Genomic DNA, 18,871 nt, shown 5'->3' with positions numbered 1-18,871 from the left:
TAATATGTGAAATAGCTAAAAATGACTAAGGTTGTACTTTTATTTTTGAAAGCGATCTATAAACCGGAAGTACTTGTAAAAACTTAATATACACTAGCCAGCTGGATGGGAGGAAAGGTAGTCGGGCAAAGACAAACATGGTAAGATTTCACTTTTTTTATTCCGATCACAGAACGCAAACATTAACAGAATAATATATTACTCATGTCATGTTCAACATACTAACGACACCGGGGTAATTACTTTTTAATGCCCTTTATGCTACGAAAACGCTTGACGTTAGCATTAGCTTAAGTAGCGCACGGTGAGATTAGCTCAGCTAGCTAAACAGTCCTGTTAGCTTCCAACACAATTCAAACAACATTAGCTTAATGTTCCAGAGAAATGTTGTTAATGAGTTGTTTATGGACATGTTTTTATTTTGTTACGGTGTTTTTTCGGTGTTTATAAATGCAAAGACTTCTATTTTACATGTCTGCTGTCAAGTTAGCTTGATTTAGCTAGTTGTGTAATGTGTGGTCAGTGTAGCCAAACCTTAGTTATTCTGTCAAATTCAGGATGATTGTTTTTTGACCATAAAGTTAGAATATTTCACTGACTATATTGTCAATATATGTTCAGGTTGCTCTTTATTCTCTTGACCTTAGTGCATGTTATAATTGTATGAACAACAGGTGCCTTGTGTTTCTGTGCAGAACAAGCTGAAGTCCTCACAGAAGGATAAGATTCGTCAGTTCATGATTTTCACCCAGTCGAACGAGAAGACTGCACTGACCTGTCTGTCGCAGAATGACTGGAAACTAGATGTTGCCACAGACAAGTTTTTCCAAACTCCAGAACTCTATGTTCCAAATCTAAAGGGGGCCTTAGACAAGAAGAAGCTTGAGCAGCTATACAACAGATATAGAGGTCTGGAAATCACTCAATTTCATGTTCTGCCTCTCATATTTTCTTCTATTTAAATTAATAAACTCCTGAAATTAAAACTTTGTTTCTATTCGGCGTTAAATCTCTACTCAAATCATCCTTCAATTGGTTATTCTCAGATCCTCATGATGACAACAAGATTGGCGTTGATGGGATCCAGCAGTTTTGTGATGACCTGACTCTGCACCCTGCCAGTATTAGTGTCCTCCTCATAGCGTGGAAGTTCAGAGCAGCAACGCAGTGCGAGTTCTCAAAGCAGGAGTTCATGGAAGGCATGTCGGAGCAGGGGTGAGACGTTATGATCAGATGATCACGTTATTTTTTTGTGAGCACTGACTTGTTTAAATATTCCTTCAATGAGCTCTTTAGGGTTTATTAAATGTAAACAAAACAATACTTTGTTTAGCTTGTAAATGTAAATTGATCCATTCAAATATATTGACATTAATACAAACACAACGCCTAATTTGAACAATGAAATATTTCATATACTCATGATGTCTTGCAAAAATTGCTTGTTGATTTGGAGGCTTTGTTTGGAAATTGTCAAATATATAATGATTGTCACTTTGGCAAAGTGACGATAAAGCAATTCTGTACACTAGTGTCATTAGTTTTAGTTTTACAAAGCAAGCTAATCTACTTCACTGTCCAAACTATGCTGTTTGTCTGCCTCATTTCCTAGGTGTGATAGCATAGACAAGCTAAAAGCTCAGCTACCTAAAATGGAGCAAGAGTTAAAAGACCATGGGAAATTTAAGGACTTTTACCAGTTTACATTTAATTTTGCAAAGAATCCTGGACAGAAAGGTTTGGGTAAGAATCTTCCAATATTTGTCATAATAAGTTTTTTGTTTGCTGACTGTTCATCAACCTGTTTGTGTTTTTCTTGCAGATTTAGAAATGGCTATTGCTTATTGGAAGTTAGTACTGGCTGGAAGGTTCAAGTTCCTGGACCTGTGGATCAGATTTTTAGTTGTGAGTTTGATAAACACACTCCGAAGACACACAACCCCACCAAATCCAGCTGTTAGTCAATGTTTACCACAGATTGGTGGAGTCACCAAGACACCAAGACAGTTCTTCATGCTGCATTTATTTACACTGAACAAAACAATGGGTGCATGGCACCGCTCCACTGTATAGTTTTTAAAGTAAGCCAGCATTCCACAAGCATTAAGAGGCATGAGATGTAAGGCAGCAGCTAGTGTGACAGTTTACACGTGTAGCGTGTAGTGATATGCTGTCAGAATGTTGTACACACTGGAGCAGGACTACGTCAGTCCGCTGGTGGCCTTGTTCAGATATATTTTACATGCAAGCGTTCTAAGAAATGCTGCACACATTGTTAATCAGCTGCTGTAAATAAAGGAACATGAGGAACCCTGTCCTCACTTCATGTTCTGTTGCTGTGTCTGCTGCAGGAGCATCACAAAAAATCAATTCCTAAAGACACTTGGAACCTCTTACTAGACTTCAGTACAACGATCACAGATGATATGTCAAATTACGATGAAGAAGGCAAGTACTTTTTTTTTTTTTTTTCCCCAGCATATTAATTTAAGCACCTTGTTTATGCCACACATGGACCCAGTATGTTTTTTTTATAACATTTAAAAATGAGTTATCCAGAATCATGTCTTCAGCTCAGAGCAAAACCATTTAATTAGTTGTGTGTGTTTTCACCAGGAGCGTGGCCTGTCCTTATCGATGACTTTGTGGAGTTTGCACGGCCACACATTGGGACCGAAGGCACGCCGGTTTAAAGTTTCCGCTCACAGAAGGAATATCGGTTTGAATTTTCTGGAGCGATCTGTGGACAAGAGGACAGCACCGAGCTGAGAACTATGTTGCCTTTTCAACCCTCAGGACTGAACTATTTTACACAGCAGAGACTTTATGTATGTGTGTGTATTGACGTATATAAAAAGGCATATCTCTTTGTTGGTCATCATGTGGTGGTTTGGAACTTTTATCTAAAGTATTTGGCTTTTTTGTTTCTTCTCAAGCCAATTAGAGAGGAATCAATACGACGTGTTGATGTTGGAGCTCCACTCAGAAGCGGGTTGATAGACACACTTTTTGACTTGTAATCCGAACACAGAGGCTCACCGGGGGGGGGGGGGGGGGTAGGGTGGGGAGGTGTTCTTTTTAACCATGAAATTTAATACTCTAGTGTGCATTTCTGGTTCTGTTTCTGTTTGACGATACATACGTGCAAAAAGTCAGTATAAATCATTGATTGTAATTTTCTAAGCATAATGCTGTTTGTTTTAAGACAAATGTTTAATGATTAAATAAATGTTTCAATTTGGTATCTTTAAAACTACCAGACCTCTGTGCCTGTCTCTGTAAATACACTAGTTGAAATAAGTTGATAGAGGAAATTTGACAAATAACAAGTATATATTTTGGGATCTGTGATATTTATTTATCTGAAGAAAACTGCATTAAATTAAGTCAAATGCCATCAGGTTATTTGGATAACAATGCTATTTGTTATGTTTTATTAGTAGTAACCACATTGATAAGTGATAAACCTTGTTGGTTGATGTCTTATTTTTTATTACAATGTTTTGTTTTGTTTTTACTAGTTCATATTACCCCTTTACTCAGCATTTTCTAATCATATTTCATTCAAACTGCTGTTTCACGGTGTCCTAGTACTCTTTGTATTCTGTCGAAATCGTTTGCAGTTCCACTAGAGGGCGCTCGCGAAGGCCTCAAAGAGAGGAAATTATTATTTTCACACATTTTGTTTGGATCAAATATGGCCATCGATTATATATCAGACCCGAAATGAAAATTCCAGAGTTCTTTTTATCAACAAAAAGCTGTTTTGTTCTCAAAATTCTGCTCGTGTGTGCTGATTGGTCAGAAAATGACTTACGTTACTGACGGATAAGTGTACGTAGGAGACGAGGTATTCCACAATCCGCTGTAATAAACTGTACCGTAAAGTGTCTTGTGACGTCACAACTACGTACTAAAAAGTGAACAATTTAAATTTAAAAATTGTCTTAATTTATTGTTATCTTCATGTCATTTCGAACCATCAAACAGAATATATCGTGAAAACTCGAAAAAAAATATTTTTCTTTTTAAAATTTGATTAAAATTAGACTTCTCCGTGAACGTCACATTTCCGGTTTGGCCTCGTGAACTTCCCTCGCGCTGCCTCCCCGCGGCGCCGGTTGTCAAAGGCGCGTGCCGTTGCCAGGGGCGACTGACAACAGAGACACGGAAGAGCGGAGAGGAGCTCTGGTCCCGCTGAGATATTTAGATGTTTGAGGTGAAAATGTCGAGCGTTATGAAGACGGTTTTGTCTGAGATGGGCTGGAACGATCACTTAGCCGTCCCAGAACTCAACGCGGAAAACAAGACGCTGGTAGAAAAGGTGAGTTTAAGACTGTTGTCTTCGTTGTGACGTCAGCACTAGGTCAATACAGGTGTTTATGTTAGGAACGACCCGCAGGTCAACGATTACTAGGGTAATGTGGGATGGTCAACTTTTAATTAAGACGTTGTTGTTCCCGAATCAGCCACCAGGGGGCGACACAATACACGAAGTTATGCCTACTATGTGATCACACAGGAAAAACGTTCACAAACATGTACAGTATTTATAGGTAAATTCGACAAATATTTGATATTAAATGAATATCAAATCAAATTTGATATTTAATTACTAAATATAATTAAATTTCATTTAATTTATATGTGACCAGGCTATGTGTGGCCAGCCGGACAACACCGAGACACACACACAGTCTGAGGGCTCCCCAAATGTGGGTTCTATTTCCCGACTGTTCTCCCCCCCAACTCAGGTAGAGGACAGCATTAAATTTGGTCGAATTGGCAGTTTATTAAAACATAAACAATAAAATTTCCATTTACCTCCCCGAAACGATTTGGAGGATAATAAAGGAAAAATAAAAGATAACAAATAAAACTTTGATTAAAACTAAAACTTAACCTTCACAAGACAACACCAGACAAGACAAGACAACAGTAGTGGCAATTTCTATAAAATAAAATACACACTACTGAGCATCATTCTAAAATTACATGTGCAATACAACATCACAGAAACATCTTAGATACACAGTACATTGTAGTTATTACACATACCTTAATATCCTAAACAGGGTTTCACTTCTAGAAATGACGACGAACACTTGAAAAGCACGTCAAGCGGTGTGCTCTCCCCTCTGCATAAACGGACTCAGTCAGCAACATCACCAAAATAATTCTTTCATATAATGCCCAAACTGAAATAACAACCTTAAGATTACTTACGCCAAGAAATTAATCTTATCCTCCACAACGTGGTCAATTTGGCGTCTTTTTCAAACTCGGCGATAACCACCTGTCTCCGCTCCGCATCTGTCTCATCCACAAAGTGAGTGTGCGACTGTAGCGCGCCAATCACGTCCCACGTGACCCGACGTGAGATGCGTGACTTTCGCGCCACTAACATCCCACGTGAACAGACGTCAGATGCGTAACTTTCGCGCCACTAACATCCCACGTGAACAGACGTCAGCCCAGGTAAACGTCCCGTGGACGCAACTAAAAGTGCGACTCCTACTGGCCAACCAACAACGTAACACCAGGCAGCATGAAGAAATGTGTAACCGCTTTATTATAAATGCATTGTCTATTTGACCTGGCTACATTCTCCCCTGCCTGAAGTCAACGTCCCGGTGACTTCCTACACATCATCTCCTGCATTAACTTTTGAAGTATAAAGCACCATACCTGCTAGTACTCGAGACAGTACATCTGGCGTGAAAGACACAGTGTTACATGCTGATGTAGGCAAGTTGAATGGATTTCGATTTTTACCCGCGGTTGTTCTAAGACTTCTACGCGGGGCGGGTGTAGGTGGGGTTGCACTGGTTGGCTCCACCCTCTGCCGCGGCACAGGTACTGGTCTCTCTGACAGTTCTCTAGGCAAACCCGGGCTTTCCATCACCTGCTCCAGGTGAGGGGAGTAGTCTTCATCTGGGCTGTGGCTCGTGTCTGCAACGTCTGACAGTCGCTCACTTCCAGTTTCATTTATGGTCTCGTCTTCTAGGTGGCTTCCTAGGTTATCTAACTCTTGATCACTAGGATTTTCAACTTGTTCCACCAAAAGGAATTCAGGGTCTGAATCTGTGGATTCGGGGTCTGCCTCATCTTCATGCTGGTGAGGAGAAAGATTTGTTTGGTGGTCCTGCCTTGGAGATGGAATGGGCTCAACGCAAAGTCGGAGGTTAGACCTATGAACTCTTTTCAAGGGACCTCCATTCACAGGGACTACTGAGTATGTTGTTCCCTGTACCTCAATAACTTCATAAACTTTTGAGGACCATGCATCTTGAATCTTATTTCTGCCTAGAGGACGATGTCGAAGGTACACATACTGTCCTATCTCAACAGGTGGACAGTGAACTTTTGCATTTTGACGGACCATTCTTTCTGCAGCTTTTCTTTCAGCTACTGCTCGTGCTCTCTCATGTGCATTCTGCAATCGCTCTCTGTGAGCAGCGAGCCAGTCTGCAGTTTCATCTTTGTCTTCTTGTTGCCCCAACAGAGCATCCACTGGGAGATGGGGTCGTACCCCAAACAACATGTGGTAGGGTGAGTAACCAGTTGAGGAGTGTGGGGTAGCATTATAGGCGTATACCAATTCAGCTAGATGTTCAGGCCAGCGGCGCTTTTTCTCGGGAGGAAGTGTTTTCAAGAGGTCATGCAAGGTTCGGTTGAACCTCTCACACTGGGGGTTTCCTTGTGGATGATGAGGTGTAGTACGTGTCTTTTTCACCCCGTACAATCTGCAGAGTTCAGCAATAACAGCACTCTCAAAATTTCGGCCCTGATCTGAATGCAAGCGCTCGGGGACCCCATATTTCATGAACCACTCCCTTAAGATAACTTTAGCAGTGGTGTCAGCTCTCTGATTTCGTGTCGGGAACGCCTGACTGAACTTGGTAAAAACATCGGTGAGTACCAGAACATTTTCACATCCATCACTTGCACGTTCAAGTGTAGTGTAGTCTACAGCTACAACTTCAAGAGGACGGGTCGCTAAAAATGGAGTCTGGGGTGCACGGATCTTGGGTTGTGGCAGTTTAGTTAGGACACACCTCTGACAATTTTTAACCCATTGTTCAACCTCTTCATGCATACCTCCCCAAAAACATCTCTGCTTTAGAAGTCCAAGTGTGCGTTCTATCCCTTGGTGGCCCATCTGATTATGCACACTGGTGAGCACCTTTTCTCTGAGACAAGCAGGTAACAACAGCTGAAAACATTTTCCAAGGCTCACATCCTCCATTTCTCTATACAAGAGTCCATCTTTTTCTGTCAACCTGGGCCATTGTTTCAATAGGGATCGCACTGGAGCAGGTAGAACTTGTCTTTCCTGAAAAGAGGGTTTCTGTTTCTTATCCCAGAACGCTTTCAAAACCCTAAGTGTTGGGTCTGAGGCTTGCAATGTCTGGAGTTCAGTTTTGGTATAACCAGGGAGCGTGGGGGTGTTACTATGCAACAGACCATTCTCTCCATCATTGGGTTCTGAGACTTTTAATTGTCTCACCTGGTGGTGTTCGACCCCTGCGGTCCCCAACTCTAGCCCTACAGCCGTGCCTGTTCTAAGACTGTCACAAATTGCAACACAACCATCAAATTCTGCATCCTCCGACTCAGGATCAGACTCATTCAACGCTGGCTGTCTAGAGAGAGCATCGGCTGCTGAGTTACAACGACCAGGCCGGTACTTGACTTCAAAATCGAACACAGCCAACTGTGCAACCCAGCGCTGTTGGATAGCACCTAACTTAGCAGTAGAAAGGTGGCATAGCGGGTTGTTATCAGTTAGGACTGTGAACTTGGATCCCAGCAGATAACTCCTGAACTTCTCAGTTACAGCCCATTTTAACGCAAGAAGTTCCAATTTCATACTGCTGTAATTTCTGTCATTCTTTTCCGCGCCTCTCAGTCTGCGACTAGCATAAGCTATGACTTTTTTCTTTCCACTCTGAACCTGATACAACACTGCACCTAAGCCAAGGTTACTAGCATCCGTCTCTAGGACAAACGGTAAGTTGAAGTCTGCATAACCAAGCATGGGAGCCTTGGTTAATTCTTCCTTAAGTAGTTCAAAAGCATGGGCACAGGTAGGTGTCCACGCTGTCTCAAACAATTTGCTGACCTTAGCTGGGCACCTCTCTTTACCACATGCATTTACAACCTCATGGAGAGGTCCTGCCACCTGTGAAAACCCTTTAATGAACCTTCTGTAATAACTGCAGAACCCCAAAAAGGATCTGAGTTCTTTTACATTATTCGGAAGGGGCCAAGCCTTCACTGCACTGATCTTATCTGGGTCAGTACCTACCCCCTGAGCTGAAACCTGATGACCCAAAAACTTGACCTCAGACTGAAGAAAGTGACATTTTTCCACTTTTACTTTTAAACCTGTCTCCTTTAACCTCTTAAGGACTATTTCCAGTCTCTTCAGGTGTTCTTCAAAAGTGTGTGAAAACACTAGCAGGTCATCCAAATAAACCAGGACCATTTGGAAAACAAGATCACTCATTGTTGCCTGCATTAATCGTTGAAAGGTTGCAGGCGCATTGCATAACCCAAACGGCATTCGCAGATATTCATAAAGGCCAAACGGAGTTATGAAAGCTGTTTTGTGTCTATCTCTTTCATGGACAGCAACTTGATGGTAACCACTCGCAAGATCAATGCTGGAGAAAAACTCTGCACCGCTCAGGGCATCCAAACTTTCATCAATACGGGGCAATGGAAATGCGTCACGTCGGGTTTTTAGGTTCAGCTTCCTGTAGTCTACACATAGCCTTAGACTACTATCAGGCTTCCTGACCAAGACTATGGGAGATGCATATGAACTGGAACTCTGTTGAATAACTCCCTTGCGCAACAGTTCTGAGATGTGATCCCTCACCTCCTGATACTGGTTTGGTGGGATACGTCTGTAAGGCTGGGAAATTGGGGTTTCATCCCTTACAGGGATCTCATGTGTGACTCGATCTGTATAGCCTAAGTCCTCATCGTGGACTGCAAAAACATCTGCATATTTCAGCAACAAGGCTTTTAACTTTACTCGTTGTTCTGGTGTACCACCTATGTGCAGCCGATCAAAAAGTGTCTGTACTTCTGTGTCTGATTTTTCAACATCTCTCTGACTGACAGTTACTTCTTCATGAGTAGCTGATATGCGCTGAAACTGAACTTCACACAGATCATTTCCAATACTGTGGCATGGGGTCACAATACCCAATCTGACTTTCGGTGGGAGCCAAACATCAACTGGTGACACGTTAACTACTTGCACTGGGAAAATGTGGCTGCTAGCAGACACAACAGTGGGTACTACAATAACTCCACCAGGCAGTGGGGTATTGCTTGACTCAAATATCAGAGTGGAAGCGTCACCAAAGTCTCTCTTAGGGTTTCTCACATTCACCGTGACTACTGATAGCGCAGGCAAGTGACACTTGTCCTTTTGTGCTATACGAGCCATGACTGTCTTTCCACCTACTTCCGCCTCCTGTACACGTTGAAAGACTCCTCGCCAGTCCGAGTCTAGTTCACCTCCAAGCGCTTCATCAAACTCAGTCAGTATCAACTGCTTGCACCGTTTAGCTATGTTCATTCCAATTATTCCTGGCGGGCAAGAGTCAAGACCCTTTGTGTCGGTTGTATTATCATCTCTGATTATCAAAAACCCACATTCAGGAATAGAGATCCCCATGACTTGTATATCCAGCTCAACATAGCCAAGATACGGTAAGGGTAGTTTGTTAGCTGCAGTGATTTTTAGCCATTTTGATGTATGATGCATGTCCTTATCATCTCCATGTAGGTGGTTTCTGAAAAAACGCTCGGTCAAAGTACTTACATTACTTCCTGTATCCAGGAGACACTTCAGGGGGATGCCGCCTATCTGAATGTCTACAACCGGACATTTTCCTACAGCATTCTGCAAAAACCTTTCTTTAGTCAAAGTCTGCGGTGAGCCTTCCGATCTGCCTCGCATTGCGCGGCTCATTGCAACCGAGGATCCTCGTTTCCCTGCACTGTAGGCCTTGGACTAGTTTGGGCCCTGCGTGTAGTGCACTGCCTGGCCATATGGCCTACTCCTTCACACCTTAGGCATATAGGCTGGCCATCTTCCGTGTATCTGGGAGTTACCTTCGGCTTATTAGGTAAGCTTGTCGCACTAGGCCTGGTTTTCTGAGTGGTGAGCTCACGTACGGCACTGGTCAGCTCTCCAATCGCCTTGCCTTGTTCAGCCATCATTTTAACAACTTCCTGGAGAGCTAAGGTTAAATCACTTCCAGAGTCATGGGCAGACACACTGTTCACTGGGTGTCCATCAAGTCTATCTCCCACCATGTTTCTACTCCTCGCCACACTGCTACCTCTGGGTCGATCCTCCATGGTCCACATAATAGCCTCCTCTCTAACCTCAACCAGGCTGGATTGTGGTTTTTCTCTTGTGAGCCTCCTGAGTTCACGACGAAGGGTGGAGTCACGCAAACCTTCAATGAACTGGTCGCGCACCGCAAGCTGTGGGTCACAAACAACGTCAGGAGAAGTGAGTAACGCGGTATTGAACAGCTGAGAGAGGGCATGCGAATAGTCTCTCAGGTCTTCTCCCTCTGACTGTCTGCGCGCGTAGAATGCATGTAGCAACTGTGGTGTGGTGCGTTTCTCTCTAAACGCCTCCCGTAGGTATGAAAACAGATCACTGGGTTTCTTATCCTGTCTATATGTGCGTAACTTAATTTCATCTAAGGCAGATCCTCTTAAATGTGACAGGATAAAGTCTACTTGGTCAGCTTCCCTTAGACCTCTCAGACTTATTGCCCTTTCTATCTCGTCAATAAACTCATCAACAGACTGAGCATCTTTTCCTGAGTCACCATTAAAAGGTACAATCTGCCTTTCTCTTGGTACATATACAACAGACCTTGGTTGTGCATTACCCAAAGAGGCAATACTGGACATCACAGCATCATGTTTTTTACTCAGCTCAGTTAATTGTGACTGTAGACTTGACAGGTGATCTCCACTCGCTGCAGATGATGCAGCCGACTCTCCCCCGACTTGGACTGGCATGGACACCCCTGGGGTTTCTTCCCCTTCCGACATCATGTAATGTCTCTTTTTGAACCTCACAGTCTCTGGGAATTCTTGTTTCTCTGGTCCCCTAGCCCCGTGCTGCTGACGTCTCGTCCTCACGTAGCAGTGGTACTCTCACCAGGCTGGGCAGAACTCCTCTTCACCACTACTGTTGTCTTGTTACTAGGCGCTAGCACTACCAAAATCTTATCAAACCACAAAAAATAATCTATAGGCCAAATCAACCTGGAAATCCCACTTCTGACACCAAAAAGAGGAGCGGTTATGTGACCAGGCTATGTGTGGCCAGCCGGACAACACCGAGACACACACACAGTCTGAGGGCTCCCCAAATGTGGGTTCTATTTCCCGACTGTTCTCCCCCCCAACTCAGGTAGAGGACAGCATTAAATTTGGTCGAATTGGCAGTTTATTAAAACATAAACAATAAAATTTCCATTTACCTCCCCGAAACGATTTGGAGGATAATAAAGGAAAAATAAAAGATAACAAATAAAACTTTGATTAAAACTAAAACTTAACCTTCACAAGACAACACCAGACAAGACAAGACAACAGTAGTGGCAATTTCTATAAAATAAAATACACACTACTGAGCATCATTCTAAAATTACATGTGCAATACAACATCACAGAAACATCTTAGATACACAGTACATTGTAGTTATTACACATACCTTAATATCCTAAACAGGGTTTCACTTCTAGAAATGACGACGAACACTTGAAAAGCACGTCAAGCGGTGTGCTCTCCCCTCTGCATAAACGGACTCAGTCAGCAACATCACCAAAATAATTCTTTCATATAATGCCCAAACTGAAATAACAACCTTAAGATTACTTACGCCAAGAAATTAATCTTATCCTCCACAACGTGGTCAATTTGGCGTCTTTTTCAAACTCGGCGATAACCACCTGTCTCCGCTCCGCATCTGTCTCATCCACAAAGTGAGTGTGCGACTGTAGCGCGCCAATCACGTCCCACGTGACCCGACGTGAGATGCGTGACTTTCGCGCCACTAACATCCCACGTGAACAGACGTCAGATGCGTAACTTTCGCGCCACTAACATCCCACGTGAACAGACGTCAGCCCAGGTAAACGTCCCGTGGACGCAACTAAAAGTGCGACTCCTACTGGCCAACCAACAACGTAACACCAGGCAGCATGAAGAAATGTGTAACCGCTTTATTATAAATGCATTGTCTATTTGACCTGGCTACATATATTAAATGAAACAAGAGTAGAACACGTTCTGGAATTTATTTAATATTTACCTGTTTATAACGTTGATAAAAGCTACTACTATCCTTTGTGGTTCTGATTATTATCCAAGTTACCCCACAAAAATTACGAATAAATTCAAAATGAAACACTAACTTTATATAGTCCAAACTGCATGTATATGCTTTAGTTTGTATATTAATTATGCCACCCTAGATCCAACAGGTAAAATGTACCAATATTTGTAAATAACTGGGGTCTCATTTCGCCTCAAATTCCCCTTTATTTTACACATGTTCCATGTATGTTACACATCTCCCATCCTGACAGATTCGTAGCACAGAGATGCAGTTGTTGCGAGTGGAAAACCAACTGGAGAACAACAAGGACAAAAAGCAGTACATGGCTGAGTACTTGAAAAACGTGGGCCAAGAGCTGAAAACCACAGAGGTAGGTGTGTGTTTCTTTGGTAACTGTGTTCTAGATATTCCATTGGGGTGTGAAGTTAACGTCTGGTTTTGGCGTTTCTACATTCAGGCTCTGTGCAGGGCGAAGGAACGAGAAGAGGAGCTGCAGAAACACCTGACAGCCCTGGTAGAAAGGGAGATGGGTCATCTGTCCCAGGAGATCGCCAAGATGGAGAAGGACCAGCGATCTTTAGCGGAGAGGAGGAACATGCAGGAGGTTTCTACCAATTCGTGACATACATGTGTGATGACTATTGTTGTCTGAAAGTGGAACGTGAACTTTGTTCGTATTGTCAGAACCAAATATTCAAGACCAAACAGACGCTGGAGGACTTCAGGAACCAGATGGAGTGGAACAAACAGACCATGGAGGAGTTTTTAGAGGAGTCTGCACAAAAAGAGGAGGACATGATGGCCATCATGAAATACGTCCAGCAGGATGAGCAGAGGATCAAGGTAAAGTCAAAGAAACCTCCATCCTGTTTTCAGCAGCGGTTTTCATGAGCTTCATGTTCTCTCCTGGTGCAGTCGCTCACGCTGGAGGTGGAGAAGAAGACGCTGGAGGCCAACAGAATGCGCAAAGCACTCGATAAGGAGTTGACAGAGACGATGTCGACACAGGTAACGTAAGAAGAACTTTATGTTCTTATGGTTTCAGTGGAGGTGTCACGGTTTTGTCCGTCTCCTAACTTCTGAACAGATCGCTTTGGATAAAACTACAGAAAATCTACAGCAGACCCACCTGGAGACGCAGCAGCTCCTCCACCAATGGGAGAACACCATCAAGCAGATGAAGCGGCAGGACGCGGAGATGCAGAGATGTGCACTGGTAAAACCGCGATAATAATAAAAACAAGTAGAATGTGAGGAGTGAAGGTTCATCTCCCAGTTTTGTTCCTTCAACTTCCAGCACCTCGCTCAAGCCAATCAGAACCTGAGAGAGAAGAGCAGCGTCATCGCGGAGAGGAAACACATGCTGGAGAGTCAGAGGAGCAACAACAAGGAGACGGAGAGGAGGATCAGCTCCTCCAGCCGCCTGGCCTTCAAGCTGCGTCTGGACCTGAAGGAGGAGGAGAAGAACTGCGTCCGGCTGCGGGATGAGGTCAGTGTCTCACCGCCAGACGCGTGTCGGCTGGGTTGAGATCGGAGATCTGACGACCTGGTGTCCCACAGCTGGACAGCTGCAAGGCTCTACGGGACAGAACGGCGTCCGACGTGGCGTCCGTCACCTCGAACATATCGGCGATGAAGAAAGACCTCAAGGGCAATGCGAGCAGGCCAGTGGAAACAGGAAGTCATGTGGCTTCATGATTGGTCCAGGATGAGTCTGATTGTGTGTGTGTGTGTGTGTGTGTGTGTGTGTGTGTGTGTGTGTGTGTGTGTGTGTGTGTGTGTAGGCTGAAGAAGGCTCAGGGCTTCAACGCGGCGCTGCAGGAGAAGCTGGAGGTGGTGACCCAGAACGTCCTCAGTGAGGAGGAGACGGTCGCTCAGGTGGAGCAGCTGCTCAAGGAGGAGGAGCAGGCAGTCAAGGTGTCCGTCTATCCATCCATCCATCCATCCATCCATAATCCATCCATCCATCCATCCATCTTTCTTCTCAGGAGTTGGATGTTCAGCTTCGTGACTGCAGGTCGGAGCTTTTTGGTCACAAGCAGAAGCTGGACCTCCTCAGAACGAAGGAGAAAGAGTCCCTGACTCGGGTCTCCAGCTCCAGGTCCACCATCTCCCACCTGGAGGTCCAGCTCACCAAACTGGAGAAGGAGTTATCCAGACAGGAGAGGACCACGGTGGGACAGGTCAGCTGATCCCGTCCCCTACGACACCACTTCCTGTTTTGGAGCCACGACGCTAACATTAACCCTTTCTCGTCCGCGTGTCCTCCAGGACTCCCAGATCGCCAGCCTGGCTAAAAAGCTGTCGGAGCTTCAAGGCGACGTTCGCTCGGACGAGAAGCAAACGCTGGAGGCGAAGATCAGCGAGCTGAACGAAGCTCTGGAGGAGAAGAAGACGACGGCCGTCATGCTCAGCAGCTCGCTGAAGGAGTCCGAGGTCAGGCTGGGGTTAGTCGTCTGCGGGGTTCACGCGGCGAGCCTCCAATCACACCTCCTCACGCCTCTCTGACAGGACGACATCCGCTGCTTGAGGAGAGAGACGGAGAAGTCAGGAGCTCGGAGGAGAGAGCTGAACGGGAAGCTGGAGGAGCTGCTGCTGCTCTGCAGCGCCTACGGGAAGGAGCTGAGGAGCATGAGGCTCAGGAAGCAGGTGGGAAGTGATGTCATCACAGTGATGTCATAGATTATATTTACCCTTGGGAATTGTTTGGGCCCAGAAGTGACATTTTTGTTGCTTCTACGTGTTTCTGTCCCAATAAATCATTTAAAAGTCAGTTAAAACACTAAATATATGAAATTTAACCAGTAATTTTCTTTCATCTTTATTTTATAAATTTGTTAACGCCTGTCATTGGAAGTTATAGAATATCAGATTTTCACTGTGTACACACAATACCTAAAATGGTCAAAAATGATCCAATTGACTCCCATTATAACCACATATTTTTCATAAACTATAAGCTTTATATATAATATATTTATATATTTTATTTATATATTATATATGTATATGATATATATAACTATATACAATAATGCTGACATTTAATAATGAAACATGATCTTCATTGTCTGCAGCAAGACAATGGCCCCACAATCACCCCATAACCCAGACACAGACCCATTGTCTGTGTTTACACACCTGCAAAAACATGCTTTTCCGTTCATTCAATAGCTGTAATATTGAGGAGAAAATATTTTTTACAATATATTATTTTATTTTAATTAAAATCTAAAAAATATTTTAAAGCTTAAAGCTTTTTCAAAGCTGTAATATCTTAATTAAATTACATATCTTAATATCTTGATCTTAATTAAATTAATTAAAGTTGTAACATCTTTATCAGAAGTATTAAACTGTGCACTAACTTTTGGAAATATTCCATATTTTGTGTTTTTCCCATTGGAAGAAGAATGTGTTCTGTGTTGACTTCACACGCTCCTCCTCCTCAGGACCACATGGTGGACCACAGTATCATGAACATGGAGGTGAAGCGGAAGCGGGATCTGCTGTACAACAAGGCGGACAGCATGCTGACCTTAGAGAAGAGGAAGCTGGAGCTGCAGAGAGCCGCCAACGAGAGGGAGAACGAGATCAAGACCCGCCGGGAGATGTTCACGCAGCAGCTGAAGATCAGCGAGCAGGAGAACCGAAGGATCAGGTAAAAAAAAAACGCAACGCGTCTGGTTCTCGCTACGCCGCACGTTAGCACCTCTGAATCCATGATCGATCACCTCCATCGATCGGCTCCCGTCTCAGAACCGAACTGAATGAGAAGATGTCCAAAGCCGACCTGATGAGGAGACGCTACGAGGTGATGACGATGTCCGCGGCGGCTCCCGAGGGCGAGGAGGAGGAGGAGGAGCGATCCCAGGCGTACTACATCACCAAGGTCAGACGCCTTTTGAACGCGGCGCCCGTTGGAGGTAGACGCCGGCGTATCCAATCACGCGTCTGCTTTCCATCAGGCGGCACAGGAGAGGGAGGAGCTCAGGAGGAAGGGGGACAGTCTGGACGCCAGGATCCACCAGGTGGAGCTGGAGAACAGAGCTCTGGAGAACAGCATCCAGGTGTTAGACAGCAGCAACTCAGCCAGTCGCACGTCCCTCAACAGGGTCAGGGAGTCCGGTGCGTCCGTCCGTCCGTCTGTCCGTCCACCAAATATCTCCACAACCGTTACAGATGGAAAGATGAAACAAAAAGCACATCACTCAGGCAGCAAAGGGGATAGAAATGAGATCCTGACCTTGACCTTAAGAAAACTTCTGCTTTAGGCCCGGAGCACCAGCAGAAGCTGAAGCTAGAGGATCGGCTGAGGGCGGTGGAACACACGGTTAAGTTCAAGAGACGCCTGGTGGAGGAGCTCCGACAGGATTTACAGGTTAGTCCTCTTTGTTAGTCCGTTTGATTCCTGAGTGCATGATCTCATCTTACACCTGTGGCAGGTACAACAATCATACAGTATGTACATGCAAAAATGTGTGTATGTGTGCGTGTGTGCGTGTGTGTGCGTGTGTGTGTGTGTGTGTGTGTGTTGTGCCACTCTTCATGTCCAGGAAATGAACTCAACCTCTGAGAATCTGCAGCAAGAAATGCAGGCGGAGAAAACGGAGAGCGATCAAAAGCGATCGGTCGTCAGCGTCCTGAGAAAAGAGATCGTCTCCCAGGAGGAGAAAATCAGTCGAGCCTCAAAACAGGTCCCAGATCAGTGTTTAATGAGTCTAGAATGCTCCACAAGCCGTACAGAGATCTGGAATGCGTTCTTGAGCAGGTCTGACTCCATTCTGTTGGTTTCTAGGGTTCCAAGTTGACCAAAGAGATCCGCTCTGCCAGGAAAACCCGGACCGAGACTTTCGAGGAGCAGGACATTAGACTGAAGGAGCTGAAGGAATTCAACAGGAGCATCAACAAGATGCTGAACGAGTCCCTGGAGGGCCGGCCCGACCTCAGATCAGTGCTGGAGGAGTACTTCCTGCAGGTGAGAAGCGGGAAACGTTCCCTCATTGCTTCTCTGAGAGCTTTTAGGTGGAACCGGTTCTTCCTCTCGTGTGTGTGTCGTGTTCTCTCAGGCCGGTCTGTCGCTCCCCTCCACGTCTTCCACCCCCACCAGCGGCAGGAGCTTCAGCACCGCCTCCGGGCGCCGCTCGTCTCCACGGAGGTCAGGGATGCTCCAGGGAGGTCAGGATTCTCTCTGTTTGGATGTTTCGTGTGACTCTTCTTCTTCTTTAGCCCCATGTCGTCGGCCGGCAGCACCCCCAGGGTATCCTCGCTTCACTCCCCCACGCTGAAGACAGTGGAGCTGGGCTTGGACCTGACCGTCACCTCCCCTCCTCACACCTCCTCCAGAAGATCAGGATCCGCCAGCAGCAAGAAATAAAAGAACCCGTTTGTCGGTTGGGTTTAGTCTGATGGTTGAATGGTAACAGATTAATGAGGATTTATTTCTCTACATGTCAGACGTGTTGAACACAGTCGTGGTGGTGTGATGTGTGTATTTGAGGAATTATATTTATCAAAGTCTAGAGCTCAAGGCCCTGGGGCCAAATGTGGCCCTGCACATCAATTTATGTGGCCCGCTAGAGTCAGAGTGTTGAAAAAAAATGTCAAAAGTGTACTACATTTCCCACAATGCAATAACCAAGCCCATTTTAACCATTGTGAACAAAGTTAACGTCCTAACTTGTGTCTGATGTTATTTTTCTTTATTGATTGATAGTTTGATCCTTGATTGATGGAGTTCTGTGGGTTTAATAACCTGACAAATTAAAAGGATTTATGTTAGAACAGAGAAACAAACAAACATGTTTTTTCTGTCTAACTGTAATGTTTGGAACTAGAATCAGTCAGAAATTCAGTTATTTAACATTAAGGAGTAGTTACATTTAGTTACATTACACTGAGTTACATTTAGTTACATTTATTAGTTACATTAAGGAGTAGTTACATTTAGTTACATTACACTGAGTTACATTTAGTTACATTTATTAGTTACATTAAGGAGTAGTTACATTTAGTTACATTACACTGAGTTACATTTAGTTACATTTATTAGTTACATTAAGGAGTAGTTACATTTAGTTACATTACACTGAGTTACATTTAGTTACATTTATTAGTTACATTAAGGAGTAGTTACATTTAGTTACATTACACTGAGTTACATTTAGTTACATTTATTAGTTACATCTGGCCCTTTGAGGACAGACATGCTGATGTGGCCCTCAGTGGAAATGAGTTAGACCCCCCCTGATCTAGAGGAATGACTTGTTTCACAATAAAGAGGATGTGACGTCATCCCTGTGTCAAAGAGAATTCTTCACTAATAAAGTCATTTCTATATTTCTCATTCATGTCTGTAAACCTTCACTAAACACCAACCCGCCATTCTGTCTCCTATAATCTCTCAGGATGATCTAATAAAGGCAGAACCTGTCTAAAAAACAATACTAAGTTGACAAAAAGTGCTTTACACAATG

The 18,871-nt window shown here is 44.1% G+C and overlaps 2 protein-coding genes across 2 annotated transcripts; both read left to right on the top strand.

Annotated features, from left to right (window-relative positions):
• The first annotated feature begins 36 nt into the window (after positions 1 to 36).
• Positions 37 to 3,038, top strand: dcun1d1 (DCN1, defective in cullin neddylation 1, domain containing 1 (S. cerevisiae)). Its single transcript, XM_068340784.1, has 7 exons — positions 37 to 140; positions 696 to 909; positions 1,047 to 1,215; positions 1,613 to 1,743; positions 1,823 to 1,905; positions 2,352 to 2,448; positions 2,617 to 3,038. Exons 1-7 carry the CDS (start codon positions 138 to 140, stop codon positions 2,691 to 2,693), a joined length of 774 nt encoding a protein of 257 aa, XP_068196885.1. The 5' UTR covers positions 37 to 137; the 3' UTR covers positions 2,694 to 3,038.
• Positions 3,039 to 4,181: 1,143 nt separating this feature from the next.
• ccdc39 (coiled-coil domain 39 molecular ruler complex subunit) lies at positions 4,182 to 18,305 on the top strand. The gene is given in 21 exon segments (XM_068341636.1): positions 4,182 to 4,324; positions 12,646 to 12,765; positions 12,853 to 12,999; positions 13,080 to 13,238; positions 13,311 to 13,403; positions 13,483 to 13,611; positions 13,693 to 13,884; positions 13,956 to 14,059; positions 14,180 to 14,312; positions 14,384 to 14,578; positions 14,667 to 14,831; positions 14,907 to 15,044; positions 15,848 to 16,056; positions 16,155 to 16,287; positions 16,364 to 16,661; positions 16,664 to 16,776; positions 16,952 to 17,092; positions 17,194 to 17,373; positions 17,465 to 17,553; positions 17,625 to 17,723; positions 17,725 to 18,305. Coding segments are annotated over 21 exon segments (3,030 nt in total). The 5' UTR covers positions 4,182 to 4,225; the 3' UTR covers positions 17,819 to 18,305.
• The last annotated feature ends 566 nt before the right edge of the window (positions 18,306 to 18,871 follow it).

This window comes from Antennarius striatus, chromosome 18 (genome assembly GCF_040054535.1).
Source record: "Antennarius striatus isolate MH-2024 chromosome 18, ASM4005453v1, whole genome shotgun sequence".
In the NCBI taxonomy this organism is placed as follows: Eukaryota; Metazoa; Chordata; class Actinopteri; order Lophiiformes; family Antennariidae; genus Antennarius; species Antennarius striatus.
The sequence above is the reverse complement of the archived record's forward strand: the minus strand, read 5'-3'. Positions and strand labels throughout refer to the sequence as shown.